The 15,140-nt window shown below is 42.3% G+C and overlaps 1 protein-coding gene across 7 annotated transcripts in view; it reads right to left on the reverse strand.

Annotated features, from left to right (window-relative positions):
* The window catches only part of LOC142382341 (serine/threonine-protein kinase BRSK2-like), a 215,356-nt gene extending 202,346 nt beyond the window's left edge, over nt 1-13,010 (reverse strand). For all 7 annotated transcript variants that reach the window (XM_075468128.1, XM_075468092.1, XM_075468119.1 and 4 more), the window contains exon 1: nt 12,832-13,010. In XM_075468128.1, coding sequence (XP_075324243.1) covers nt 12,832-12,925 — 94 coding nt within the window. In that variant the 5' untranslated portion in view covers nt 12,926-13,010. The remainder of the gene's footprint in view (nt 1-12,831) is intronic.
* Between the last annotated feature and the right edge of the window lie 2,130 nt (nt 13,011-15,140).

Genomic DNA, 15,140 nt, shown 5'->3' on the forward strand with positions numbered 1-15,140 from the left:
AACAGGCGAGATGACGACAAACTAAACTAATCTGAGACGAGCTGCGAGCTCAAGGCAAGCCTGGAACTGATGAGGGAGGGAGAATGAGATAATTAAAATTATTTAATTTGTCGTTGGGAGTGCAAGCTGTAACCTACATTTTGAATACTTTATTTATTTATTACTATTATTTTTTATTATCATTATTTATATATGTGTTTATTTACTTATTTATTTTCATTATTTCATATTCATTGCACAGCAATTTGCTGACTAATTACTGCGGTTTAATCATTTAATTATTATTTTCTTTACTGCCATTTGTTTTGGATGTTTAAATTGTTGGATTATTATTTAAATTTTTATTTAATTAATTTAATTATTATTATTTTAACATGAAAAACCAATAAATACAGGTTTAAAGAAAAAAAAAAACTGCCAACAGGCGAGATGACGACAAACTAAACTGATCTGAGACGAGCTGCGAGCTCAAGGCAACCCTGGAACTGATGAGGACTTCATCCTGATGTGTGTGAGAGCCGGAGACAAACATTACATTACATTACGGTCATTTTGCAGACGCTTTTATCCAAAGCGACTTAAGTTTATAATACAATAAACATGAGGTTCTCCATCCAGCTGTGGACACAACAAACAGACTTCCTGTTTCCCAACACAACAACAAGAGTTCTAAAAACAGCATCCGAGCGAGTTGGCCTTAAAATTTCATTCATCTATCTTTAACTTGTCCGTGTTGCTTATGTACAACTGCCCCGGGGGCTTTTAATTGCTCCCACAGAGGTAAATAAAGGTGCATTAGATTCAATCTGCCCTGTGAGATAAAGCCGTGGGCAGTCTGGTGGACGGAGAGGCATTAGCTGGGCTCTGAAGATGGAAATCTCACTGCCTCACCGTAATGACTCATTCAAGCGGCGGGGGATTCAGAGATAGAGTGGAGCGTCAGCCCGACAACCTCGGAGAGAAGCCGAGGAGGAGCAGGAGGAGAGGAGGGGGGTGTGGAGTACGTGAGCGATGTGAGGAGAAGGCAGCAGCGGGGGGTAGTTTCCCCAGTCATTGTTTAATGGCTCCGGCACAATGCCCACCTCCCCCCTTCTGGGGCTGACATAGCGTGAGGATACCGCCAACCAGCAACAGAGGAGAGCATTCCCCCGGTTTCCATGGTAACCACGCTCTCAGCCGGGAAGGTGAATTAGAGGGAAAATGAGAGGCAAGCCAAAGGGATGTAGAGTGTAGAAAAGGGGGAAGGAGGAGGAGAATGAGGGGTGTTTGACACTGGCCATAATTTAAAAAAAAAAAAACTCCCAGCAGCCCTTTTGTCTGCCAGCAGCGTCCTGCCCCCCCCCCCCCTTCTGCTCAGAGCACACTCGTTGTTGCAACTATTCTGTTTTTTTCAGAGTTGTTTGAAAGACGAAGTTCAGCTCGGACAGAAAAAAAAAATAATAAAACCCAGCGGAGCGGCCACTGAGCAAGGCACCAGCGGGGCCAACACTGTCAGTGTTACCTTTAACTGGCACGCAGACCATAATCAAAGGTCAAAGGTCAAGTTTGTGGTGCAGTTAAACTGATGAGGATGTTTCCTTAACTTGCAGTGAAAGGATTCTGAGTGGTTAGTACCTTAAAGGGACAGTTCGCCTCTTTTGACATGAAGCTGCATGACATCCCATATCAGCAACATCATTTCTGAACATCTTCTTACCCCCTGCTGCGTCCTGTGAGCAGAGTTCCAGCCTCGTTTTGGTGCTGATGAAGGTAGTCCGGCTAGTTGGCTGGGGTTTAAAAAATAAAGCGTTTTGCTTCTCAAAACAATATGCGTTCAACAGAGTAATACATTTGCATCACAAAATGGTTCTCCAGGAAAAAGTCAGACCTCACAATCTCTTGGCCCTACTTTCTCTCCCTTCGTATCACTGCCTGCTGCCGCCTGCCGACAGCCGCGCCTGTTACGGTGTTTGCTGCTCGGTCTGCGCTTCGGTCTACACAGCAGGCAGTGATACAAATTCAATTTATTATTTAATAAACTATTTATTGTTTATTTATTATTTAATACTTTTTATAATGTAATAAATAATATTAAAATATTATTTCATAATAATAATTATATGTATCATGATTATATTTTATTATAATAAATATATTTTATAAAATATTATAAAAATATATTTTTTGTAAAATAGCATAAAAATACATATTTTATAAAATATATTTTAAAATGTATTTTTTAAATATTATAAAAATACAATATATCTTTACAAAATATATTTTATACATGGCGCTAGCCGGAGAGAAAATGGCACCAAGCAATTGTGAGGTCTGACTTTTTCCTGGAGAACCATTTTGTGATGCAAATGTATTACTCTGTTGAACGCATATTGTTCTGAGAAGCAAAACGCTTTATTTTTTAAACCCCAGCCAACTAGCCGGACTACCTTCATCAACACCAAAACGAGGCTGGAACTCTGCTCACAGGACGCAGCAGGGGGTCAGAAGATGTTCAGAAATGATGTTGCTGATATGGGATGTCACACAGCTTCATGTCAGAAGAGGCGAACTGTCCCTTTAAGGTACTAACCACTCAGAAGGGTTTCAGCCAGCTTCAAACACAACGTTATGAACATCTGTGCAGCCAGTAGACACGAAGCATCGATCCATCCACAATGGAGCAAAAACACCGTCCACATGTGAAGTTCCTGAGCTACACGATACAACTGTGTTGAAATCCCTCCTGCCCACATCGTTTTTCTTTAACGTTTGAATAACATATTGCATTCGGAGCTTTTTGTCTCGGATGTTTCATCTTCATCCGTTTGCAGCAACAATCGAGTGTGCGTGGTTTTAAATTCAATGCGGCATAATGAAGCAGAGCTCCAACACAACGCGGTGACGACCCTGCAGAAAGCACATCGGCTCACTTACACCCATGGGTGTGCACATATGCATGCATATACCATGAGAGCGATGGGAGCGTTCCCACCTGCAACCTGCTGATAATGAAGCTGTATTTCACCCACCTAAAGGCAGCCATCTGTGCTGGGGCTGTCCCTGCTGCCTACACCACCCCCACCACACACCACCACACACACATGCACTCCTCTGCTGGGCCCGAGCATCTTTAGGATGTTCCACGTCAATAACGCGACACTTTCATTATAACCCAACTGGGACACATCCCTCTCCAACAGGTCATAGACCAATAAAAAAATGGAGCTCGTGATTCTGATGGCGTTACCCTCAGAATCGCAGGATTTTGATGCCTTTAAATGATCCGTATATATCTTTTCTAGGGCTGGGCAACGATTAAAATTTTTAATCTAATTAAGGTTCACATAAGGGCAGGTTTTCGACCCATTTGGTATGATCTCACACTTTATGGGCTGTTTTTACAGATGTCACAGTACACCGAGAGCTCCAAAATGAGCCGAGGACTATTTAAAGTGACGCGTTTCACTTCAAAAACAACAAATACTTGGTATTATTGTTGCAGATATTGCAGGGTTATGAGCCCTTTCAACACTTTTTGAGTCGCTTAATGAAAAGAAAGTGATGAGACTTTGCTTTTTGCAGGTATCGGAGTAAACATTTCTTTATGGCAGCTACTGTGTGTTAGAAGGAATTTATTTTGTCCGAGTGGTTTTCTATCTGAGCAACAATTCAATATTCTTTTTGTAGAATCCAAGGAGCCAAACGTATTAACGTACGAATGTAAAAAGTAGAGCTGGGCAACTATTAAATTTTTTTATCTAATTAATCACATGATTTCCCTGATTAATCACGATTAATCGCATTTGTACGCAAAATCCAAAAATGAATCCAAAAGTAGTGTATAGCTTTTAGCATTTAGCTTTATTTTAAATGTGCTGCCATATGAATGAAAGTGCCATAACATTTGTTGTGCAAACACACTTTTAACATCAGCATCTTTCTGTAGTTTTTATGTAGAAGCCTCGCTCCACTGTCTGTTTCCTTGAATGACTTGCTGCTATCAGTTGTGTGTTTTGCCTTTAAGTGATATTTTAGACTGGAACTACTACGCTGAGAAGACAATTCAACTTGGCAGTGTTTACAGATGACTTTGGTTCTGTCGACTCCGCCGTCTGGAAGAACTTTAAAATGAAAATGGCCGAGTAAAAGTTCCGTACCCTTCGCCATGTTTGGTGGATCCGCCGATTACTTTCTTTTCCTGTTCCACAGCAGACAGCAACAGACTTTTACAAAATAAAAGCCTGTGAGCAACAGACTTTTACAAAATAAAAGCCTGTGAGCAACAGACTTTTACAGAATAAAATAAATAATAAAACCTGCGTTAATGCGCGATAAAATATTTATCTCCATCACTGTAACGCTCTTTTAACTGGACTTCCCACAAAGAGCATTAAACATCTGCAGCTCATCCAGAACGCTGCTGCTGGAGTTTTAACCCGGACTAAGAGATCTGAACACATCACAGCAGCTTTAAAATCTTTACTCTGGCTTCCAGTCAGTCACAGAATAGATTTTAAAAGCCTGCTGATGGTTTACAATCTGTGATGTGTTCAGAGAATATAAAGCCAGCAGAGCTCTTAGATCCAAGGACTCAGGTCAGCTGGTCCAGTCCAGAGTCCAGACTAAACATGGAGAAGCAGCATTTAGCTGTTATGCTGCAAATAAGTGGAACAAACTGCCAGTGGAGATTAAACTTTCACCAAATGGAGACATTTTTAAATCCAGGTTAAAGACATTTCTGTTCTCATGTGTCTATGCATGAAATCTGCACGATATCTTTGAACTTATCTGGACTGTTGCTTGTTTTTAAATTCATTTAAATGATTTTATTTGTTTCTCTTTATATTCTTTTATGTATTTTAATGCTTCTTCCACTCCCTGCTGCAATGCTTTTATTTTATGTAAAGCACTTTGAATTGTTTTGTACATGAAATGTGCTATATAAATAGATTTGATCTTGGTACACCGACTTCATGTTTTATGCAGCAGATGTGAGCAGGTGGTGGTTTTTTCCTCCCCATCTGAACAGAGAAAGACCAAATAGTCGTCCGTTTCCTATCACTCCGACCTTCCGCTCTCAGCGCACTAACTCATGCTTCCTCGAGTCTTTTCTCCTGTGATGACCCAGAAACCTTCACCATCACACGCCATCTTCCTGTCCCTGGAATGCACTTTGAGGGGATGAAGAGAGAAGGAGGCTTCCAGGGGAGAGGAGCCAGGGTGAAAGGACGAGACTCGAACGAAGGAGGTCAGGAGACACATTAGCGTGAAAGCTCCCAGTATTCCACAGTTCTGCTGTTTGGAGGGGAGTTACAGCACATAAGGGTTGGTTATCAGCAACTCTTTCACTCACAGAGGACAGTACAACACAGTGTAAGAAGGAATATTAAAGTTAAACTACAGTTTATTATAAATGTAGTGTTCTCTGTAATCATGAAGCTCAGATATCTTCATTTTGGCTCAATAAATAAATGCTGAGATGGTGTAGTTTTGCCCTTAAATCAGTTTGGGTAAAATTATGGGCAGTTTTTCGACCCATTTGGTATGATCTCACACTTTATGGGCTGTTTTTACAGATGTCACAGTACACTGAGAGCTCCAAAATGAGCCGAGGACTATTTAAAGTGACGCGTTTCACTTCAAAAACAACAAATACTTGGTATTATTGTTGCAGATATTGCAGGGTTATGAGCCCTTTCAACACTTTTTGAGTCGCTTAATGAAAAGAAAGTGATGAGACTTTGCTTTTTGCAGGTATCGGAGTAAACATTTCTTTATGGCAGCTACTGTGTGTTAGAAGGAATTTATTTTGTAGAATCTAAGGAGCCAAAATATTAACGTACAAATGTAAAAATTAGGGCTGGGCAACGATTAAAATGCTTAATCGAATTAATCACACACTTAATCACATCAGCATCTTTCTGTAGTTTTTATGTAGAAGCCTCGCTCCACTGTCTGTTTCCTTGAATGACTTGCTGCTATCAGTTGTGTGTTTTGCCTTTAAGTGATATTTTAGACTGGAACTACTACGCTGAGAAGACAATTCAACTTGGCAGTGTTTACAGATGACTTTGGTTCTGTCGACTCCGCCGTCTGGAAGAACTTTAACATGAAAATGGCCGAGTAAAAGTTCCGTACCCTTCTCCATGTTTGGTGGATCCGCCGATTACTTTCTTTTCCTGTTCCACAGCAGACAGCAACAGACTTTTACAAAATAAAAGCCTGTGAGCAGCAGACTTTTACAAAATAAAAGCCTGTGAGCAGCAGACTTTTACAAAATAAAAGCCTGTGAGCAGCAGACTTTTACAAAATAAAAGCCTGTGAGCAGCAGACTTTTACAAAATAAAAGCCTGTGAGCAACAGACTTTTACAATAATAAAAGCCAAAATAAAAACCCAGTTTGAGTCCTGCATCAGACGGCCCTGTGCTGCGTGTCGTTCCCCCTCTCTCTGCTCCCTGCTTCCTGTCTCTCTGAACTTTCCCATCCATTAAAGGCACAAGAGCCCCAAAAAATTATTGAAAAAAAAAAAAAAAACCTGCGTTAATGCGCGATAAAATATTTATCAGAGTTAAATAATTATAGCTATAATAACGAGTTAACTCGTTTTTTGTTTTGTTTTTATTTTAGTATTATTATTGATTTAATTCATATAGATGTTGTATGTCCTTTAATTTATTCATTTAATTTCTTTGTTTTTATTTTTCTGTACAGCACTTTGGTCAACTGAGGTTGTTTTAAAGTGCTTTATAAATAAAATTAGATTGGAACTCGCCCAGCCCGAGTAAAAAAAATATATACCAATGCATAATAGCTGAATCTTTAAATCTGTAAAATAACTCGGAGGCAAATTTAAGGACACGTGGAAGGAAAAATGTCTCAACTGCACAAAAAAATGTTTGTGTGAACAGTTAGCTCTCGGTGCAAAGCAGATTGGAAAGAGAGAGGAAAAGATTATCAGCCTGCAGCCGTGCAGTGAGCACCAAGAAGGAAAACAGAGGCCATTGTCACTGGAAGAGAGATGAAACCATGACAACCATCCTAACTGTTGGCCAACATTTGGAAAATGAGCGCACAGCATGGAGCCTGGGAAACCAGTGTAGAAAAAAAAAAAAAAAAGCTACTTCAGCATCCCACACACACATGAAAACAAACCGACTAATTGTTCAGAGTCAGCACAGCCTCTCGCCTTTCAGCTCCGACCAGCACACACACCATGACGGCATTGTTCCAGCTGCGGGCTCAAAACCGGGGCCACAAGAGAAGAATCCATCAGAGTGGGAAGTTTGAAAACCCAGAAAACAGTTTCACTCAGAAGCTCCAGCTGGTCCCACAAGTTAAAACCCAGAAAACGGAGTTGCAGCCACTTTGCATCACTCCGGTCTGCAGATGTTGTCTTTTTCTCTCTTTTGGGTGAAAAACGTAGAGATGACTGCAGGGAAAGCAACGTTTTACATAAAGTATAGAGCTTTGGGAAAGCAAAGGAAAACAATGGCCAAAGATCTTTATAAACCAAGTATATTTGTCTCATTTCTAGTTAAAATATCTCATTACACTTAATATAAGACACAACTGCCTAACAAGTACTATTTCAGCCAGATATAGGGACTTGTTTGAAGACAATACATCTGGAATCTCTTGTTAAATGTTTTGAAAACAAATTGTTTTGAGTCACATATCACATGAAACAAGCTTTTTAAGCTAATTTCAAGATCACTTTTATCTCAAGTCCTAAATATCACATTTTATTTCATGAAATCTTGACAAGCCAATTTTCACTAGTTCCATTGGCAGATTTTTTTTGCTTATTTCAAGCAAAAACGTCTTTTATTTGTTGTTTTTTTACTTATTTTTGGAGGGGCATTTTTTCCAGTGTAATTCTTGAATCAACTGAGCGGTTGTTTGTTTGGGCTTTTAATGTTCCGAAAAGATAAAGTAAAAAGATATCGTGTCCAAACTGTGATGGTGGTGCTCGTTCTGAGACGCAGGATGCTGCTGCTGATTAGTTCTTCATTTGACCTCCGAATCAAACTTTATTTTTAAAGCTTTTCAGGTCGGCCTTTGTGTGTGCGAGTGCAACACGGGTTCATTTGGCTTGTTTATAATTCCACAAAATGATTGTTTTTAACCTGACATTTATAAGACTAGTCAGGTGGAACTTTTGCTTTTCTGTACATTCTTTTATGGGGGAGCAACATCCGCTACAAAAAAGACACGATCCCGCCTAAACTCTTCCTCTTTTTTTTGATGGAAAGGAAGGTGAGCTCCATTTTGTCTTTTATTCTTGGCATTTTTAATTCGTCAGGTATGCTCCATGTTTTACTTATTTGTGCTAATGTTTGTGTCATTGTAATCGCGGCGCTCTTTTTTTTTTTCTCATGTTCGGTGAGGAAAGGTTGAGGAAAATAAAGACCTTCGAAAGAGCAGCGGTGTGGTCTCCATTCGTACAAGCCTTAAATGGACAGTTCGCCTCTTTTGACATGAAGCTGTATGACATCCCATATCAGCAACATCATTTCTGAACATCTTCTTACCCCCTGCTGCGTCCTGTGAGCAGAGTTCCAGCCTCGTTTTGGTGTTGATGAAGGTAGTCCGGCTAGTTGGCTGGGGTTTAAAAAATAAAGCGTTTTGCTTCTCAGAACAATATGCGTTCAACAGAGTAATACATTTGCATCACAAAATAGTTCTCCAGGAAAAAGTCAGACCTCACAATCTCTTGGCCCTATTTTCTCTCCCTTCGTATCACTGCCTGCTGCCGCCTGCCGACAGCCGCGCCTGTTACAGTGTTTGCTGCTCGGTCTGCACTTCGGTCTGCACAGCAGGCAGTGATACGAAGGGAGAGAAAATAGGGCCAAGAGATTGTGAGGTCTGACTTTTTCCTGGAGAACCATTTTGTGATGCAAATGTATTACTCTTTGGAACGCATATTGTTTTGAGAAGCAAAACGCTTTATTTATTAAACCCCAGCCAACTAGCCGGACTACCTTCATCAACACCAAAACGAGGCTGGAACTCTGCTCACAGGACGCAGCAGGGGGTAAGAAGATGTTCAGAAATGATGTTGCTGATATGGGATGTCATACAGCTTCATGTCAAATGAGGCGAACTATCCCTTTAACACAACGCAGAGGTTTCATACCGGTTACACAACTATATTAACACACTTTAATCAGTCAGTTATGCCACATAAATGGTCAGCAGAGATGACGTGATGGAGACAAGTTGTTGTCTCCATCATCTAAGGAATGATGGAAATATCACATCAGAAATGTCTCGTAGCATCTGAAGCATCTGAAGAAGAAGCCGAGCGTTGGTGCTGCCTCACAGACAGCCAGTGTTTCCCACACAAACACACAGAACGTGGGCCGGCCCTGCACTTGTGTGGGAGGTTTAATGATATACGGATATCCCTGTCTGCCAGCTCAGCACCAGAGCTTAGGAACGCTACGAAAAGCCCTCAGCAAGCAATCCCAGCTAACAAGCAAAACCATCCCCATCTTCAGCCTGCACTGCAGCCGCTCCATCACATCAAGAACACACACACACAGTTCTGCACACACTCCTAAATCTCTTCACGGCTGTAAACACTCAGGCAGTCGCTCAGTAAGGGCACACAACTGCAGCGCTGGAGGCTGAGAGATGCTGAGAGATTCTGAGACCAGGAAACATCCAGCTCCAGATGTGTGTAAAGAGAAGGAAGGAAACATCCAGCTCCAGATGTGTGTAAAGAGAAGGAAGGAAACATCCAGCTCCAGATGTGTGCAAAAGAGAAAGAAAGGAAACATCCAGCTCCAGATGTGTGTAAAGAGAAAGAAGGAAACATCCAGCTCCAGATGTGTGTAAAGAGAAGGAAACATCCAGCTCCAGCTGTGTGTAAAGAGAAAGAAGGAAACATCCAGCTCCAGCTGTGTGTAAAGAGAAAGAAGGAAACATCCAGCTCCAGATGTGTGTAAAGAGAAAGAAGGAAACATCCAGCTCCAGATGTGTGTAAAGAGAAAGAAAGGAAACATCCAGCTCCAGATGTGTGTAAAGAGAAAAAAGGAAACATCCAGCTCCAGATGTGTGTAAAGGCAGTTTGTACGGCACAATTCAACTACAGGGCGATACAAAGTGCTTTACAGAGACATTAAAACAGTAGAAATAAAAAGCATGATTTCAATTTTAAACAAAAAAGAAAGAAATAAGAACAATAGATAAAATCAGTAGTTAAAATGTGAGACAGAGAAAGAAAGAAACATGGATTAACCCATCTCTGCAGGAAACACCACCCTGATCCGCCCTCTGAGGACTTCACCTGTTACGTCCTTACGCACTTATTTGTTTCCTAAATTGTCTTTTTTCCCCATTTGTCTCGGTACCTGACTTACTGCACTTACTCTCGCACTAGTTCTGCTCTTAGCTGTTTGCTTTTGGAAGGAAATGCACTTATGATTTCTTGTGACCTGAAGTTCTTTTGCCTACCGATGTGGAACACACTTATTGTAAGTCGCTTTGGGTAAAAGCGTCTGTAATGTAAATGTGATGTAATGGATGATCAGACGTTTTAATCAACATACAGCTCAGCTTTGACTCCTTCATTATCCCAAACGTCATGCTGGTGCAACTGGTCAGCAGCTGCTGTCAGCTGACAGAAGTATGTGGATCAGGGAGCAGCTCATTCTCTAAAATCAACCTCCAACAACCTGTGCAGCGCTCCTAATTATCCCCCAGTGGGGCCAATTTGCACTTGAGATGGCAACAGTCAGATAACGGGTTCCTGTTTTAATTCCTCGCTGGAAATGTGCCGGTTTGAACAACAGAAGACGGATTCAGAGCTAAACATCCCGTCAGATGATAAATAAGCAGAGCTCCACACTGCAGCCTGGTTTTTCTGCACTTTAAAGAGAACACCGCTGGTGTTTTCTTCAAGTTTGGAGAAATATAACAGAAGTTCTGCACTTTTCATCAATTAAAAGGTTCCTACCTTTAATTCCCGTTAAACTGAATGCTATAAACGGCTGTTTTTTAATGACAATTTAAGACTTTTTGGGGGGGGGGATGAAAGCAGTGCTTGGCATGATGTTTCACACCTGCAGACGACACATCCAGAAGACTTTTTAAGACACTTTCAGAGGTGGATCTTTTTCTTTTAGTCGATAGATGCCTGTTATCGGCCTGCAATGGAAGGGGAATGAAAGCCTACATGGACGGATTCAGAGCCAAGTTTCTTTAAAAAACATCCCGTCAGATGATAAATAAGCAGAGCTCCACACTGCAGCCTGGTTTTTCTGCACTTTAAAGAGAACACTGCTGGTGTTTTCCTCAAGTTTGGAGAAATATAACAGAAGTTCTGCACTTTTCATCAATTAAAAGGTTCCTACCTTTTCTACCCTTTAAACCAGGGATCCTGGAGAGCCGCTGTCCTGCAGGTTTTAGAGGTTTCCCTGCTTCAACACACCTGATTCAGATGAAATGGATCTCTTCAACAGATTGTTAAATTCTGCAGCAGCCTGTTAATGATGCACTGATCTGAATCAGGTGTGCAGAAGCAGGGCAACATCTAAACCTGCAGGACGGCGGCCCTCCAGGACCGACTTTGGACTTCCTGCTTTAAACTGTCTGCTATAAATACACGTATGATTAGTTCAACTTTTTATGGCTGTTTTTTATGACAATTTAAGACTTTTTGGGGGGGAATGAAAGCACAGCTTAGCTAGATGTTTCACACCTGCATCCAGAAGACTTTTTAAGACACTTTTAGAGTCGGACTGATCAGCAGCTGCAGAGAGATGCCTGTTAGCGGCCTGCAGTGGACTTATGTTTGGAAACAGACCTTTAGTTCTCTCTGCTGAAGAACACAGAGATAATAGCACAGCTGCATGATTAAAGCCGACCGTGCAGGGCTTTTACAATCCGACTGTGGCAAAGAGCAAACTGGCCGGCTGTGGATTTTCCCCCCACTGAGGCAGCAGAGCGGTGAGTCACGTCTACCTGCTGGAAGCGCAGGGAGAAACCTGGATCATTTCTGGCTGCGTGCGACCACAGATGGCGAGGCGTCCAAAAGAGGAAACAGTGGCCTGAGCCCCACGACTTCAGAGAGTCACAGCCGGCCGAGGGGCTTCTCTGCTGATTAATCTCCTCTGCAGCTAAGGAACACCGGATGGTCCCACTTTAAAAATCAAGATGCCCGTCGCAAAACCCGGCCTGAGAGACTTTTTCCTTCCTTTTCTAAAGAGATGCAACACAGGAGCCGGCGTTCCAGAAACAGAATGACTCATGAGGCGACTTGCTTCTTAACAACAGCGTTACCTGGTACACACGCGGGACCGGCTGGGCCTCTGCACCAGCATCATTACGTAAAGCCAGCCGGGCTCCTGGAGCCACCGAGAAGAGGTCCAGAAGAACTGGAGTCAATGCAGCACAGAAGCTGCAGCACACTGCGTTAGCGTGTGTGTGTGTGTGTGTGTGAACCTACAAACTGAGTGTGTGTGCAGGGTGGACGGTGCAGCATCACTCTGCCTCTCTGCAGAGGCCCATGTGACAGATGGATGCTACAACGGAATTAGAGACAAGAAAAATCAGAAGGGCCCATTATCACCCAGCTCTCTCTGCCTGACAACAAGGATTAAAGGCGCACTACCACCACCATTAACACCACCACCTCTAACACCATCACCACTAACACCACCACCATCTCTCCCCGCAGTCACCACAACCCTCCGCATCCATGAGGGATTCCTCCGCCTCCCTCTGACCTCACACAACATGTTAAAAAGCTGGCGCGTCAGCGCGGCAGGTGCGGTGATGCTGAGCGGGGGTCCTGACGGCACCGCGCGCGCGTCAGGGAGCTTTTTAAACGGGGGGCTTTCACTAACCTGTCTGTCCTTTGCCCAGCGTCTTCTCCAGGCGGTACGGTCCCACATAGTTGGCGTAATGCCCGCTGTTGGTGTCCTTGCCCGACGATGACATCCTTTTTGGCTGGAGATGACTCGCGCGGAGCAGTTTCTGTTGCGGGACGCGTCTCCGCAGCGGAAAAAAAGCGCAGCTCCGCGGCGCGGTGGAGTTCGCCTAGTTCGGCGTTCCCGTGTCTCTGGCTGCGGGTCGCTGCGATATTCGTGGAGGTTACCGGTGTGTGCGCGCGCTTGTTTCGTGTGCGTGCGTATATCTCCTGGTCCGTGGGTCGCGGTCCTGTGTGGGGCTCAGACTGCGGTGCTGAATCCGGGAGTCATGATGTCGGTGCCGGAGGAGCGGTGCGCTGCAGCCCCGTTGGGTGGGATCTGGTGATGGGACAGCATCTACTGCCGCTGCCTGTGGTCCAGCAGCCTGCCACTACTCAGACTCTGTGTTCACACACGTTTCCGGTTTACCTTTCAGAATAAACCCCCGCCGTCACAGCTCCTCCAAAGACCGGTTTGGGTCAGGGATGTCCAAAGTCGGTCCTGGAGGGCCGCTGTCCTGCAGGTTTTAGGTGTTTTCCCTGCTTCAACACACCTGATTCAGATGAAATGGATCTCTTTCTGTTCTGTACAAGCCTGTTAATGATGTCTTGATCTGAATCAGGTGTGTTGAAGCAGGGACACATCTAAAACCTGCAGGACAGCGGCCCTCAAGGACCGACTTTGGACATTCCGGGTTCAGGTGAAAACAGAAAATACCCTAAACGTGATGCATAAAGTCCTATTTTGAATTATACTTTTTTTTAGGTCTGTAACTGGCACTCAGTATCTGTGATAAATCAATGTATTTTCTAGGGCTGGGCAACGATTAAAATGTTTAATCTAATTAATCACATGATTTCCCTGATTAATCTCATTTGTACGCAGAATCCAAAAATGAATCCAAAAGTAGTGTGTAGCTTTTAGCATTTAGCTTTATTTTAAATGTGCTGCCATATGAATGAAAGTGCCATAACATTTGTTGTGCAAACACACTTTTAACATCAGCATCTTTCTGTAGTTTTTATGTAGAAGCCTCGCTCCACTGTCTGTTTCCTTGAATGACTTGCTGCTATCAGTTGTGTGTTTTGCCTTTAAGTGATATTTTAGACTGGAACTACTACGCTGAGAAGACAATAACTTTAACTATCCATTAAAGGCACAAAAGCCCCCCTTTTTTAAATAAAAATAAAGAAAACCTGCGTTAATGCGCGATAAAATATTTATCTGCGTTAAATAATTAATGGTTTAACTCGATAATAACGAGTTAACTCGCCCAGCCCTCGTATTTTCCAAACAAGTCAATCTTTAATCAGGCAAAAAACATGATATGTAACCATTTCCAAAGTCCAGATTACTTGTTAACCAGGGAGTCAATATAATATAATAAAGATCTTTAATTTGCTGTCACATTCTGAACTGAGAAGAGAAAGTATATTCGCCCATAAATGTGACGTAAAGCTTTTAACGATACTCGGTGACTTCAGAAACTCATTTATAGGATACGTCAGATATATTAAAAAAAAAAACAGCTTTTGTTGGTGGAGGGGAAAAGCTAAATTTAGCTCGCTCACTGTAACTCACAAGTTGTTTATTAAAGCCTGATTTATTTCAGTGTTACATAAGAACCTTCACCGTTTCAGTGCACTGAGATAAAAGCCAAAAGGGGGAAATCTTTGGTACTTTAATTTAATTTAAGTCAACCTTTTCTAGTCAACTGTGTTTTCTTTTTCTTTTTCATTGTCCTTCTGTAAATTGTTGTTTTTACATACTGGCCAAATAGCATATCTTTAATCCCATATGTGCATATTGTTTGTTCATCAGCACTATTTACTTCTATCTGCTTTTTGTTTATTGTTACAGCTCCAAAACATTGCGTCTAACATCATTTATGTACAAAAATGTCTTATGTCTTATTTTGAAGGCTGATTCTGCTCACTTCCGCTGCCGTTGCAGTTTGACACAGCTGCTTTAATCGCAGAACGCGCATGCGCACATATTTCCCCATCCCAGGGTTTTTCTTTTTTTAGTTTTTTTTTTTTTTTAGATGGAATTCGGGTCGGGGTGAGAGTTGGAGATGAAAGGCTGCCAGTGTTCAGAACTTCTCTCTTTCCTTTTTTTAATCTATAAATAAGTCAGAAATGGTGCAAAAACAAAAATGTTCTGAAAGCTTCCAGAGATCCAGAAACTTCTGAGGATGCAGTTTCTGTCTCGGGGCCCAGCTTCTGTCTCGGGGCCCAGTTTCTGTC

The sequence above is a fragment of the Odontesthes bonariensis genome, chromosome 1 (genome assembly GCF_027942865.1).
Source record: "Odontesthes bonariensis isolate fOdoBon6 chromosome 1, fOdoBon6.hap1, whole genome shotgun sequence".
NCBI lineage: Eukaryota > Metazoa > Chordata > Actinopteri > Atheriniformes > Atherinopsidae > Odontesthes > Odontesthes bonariensis.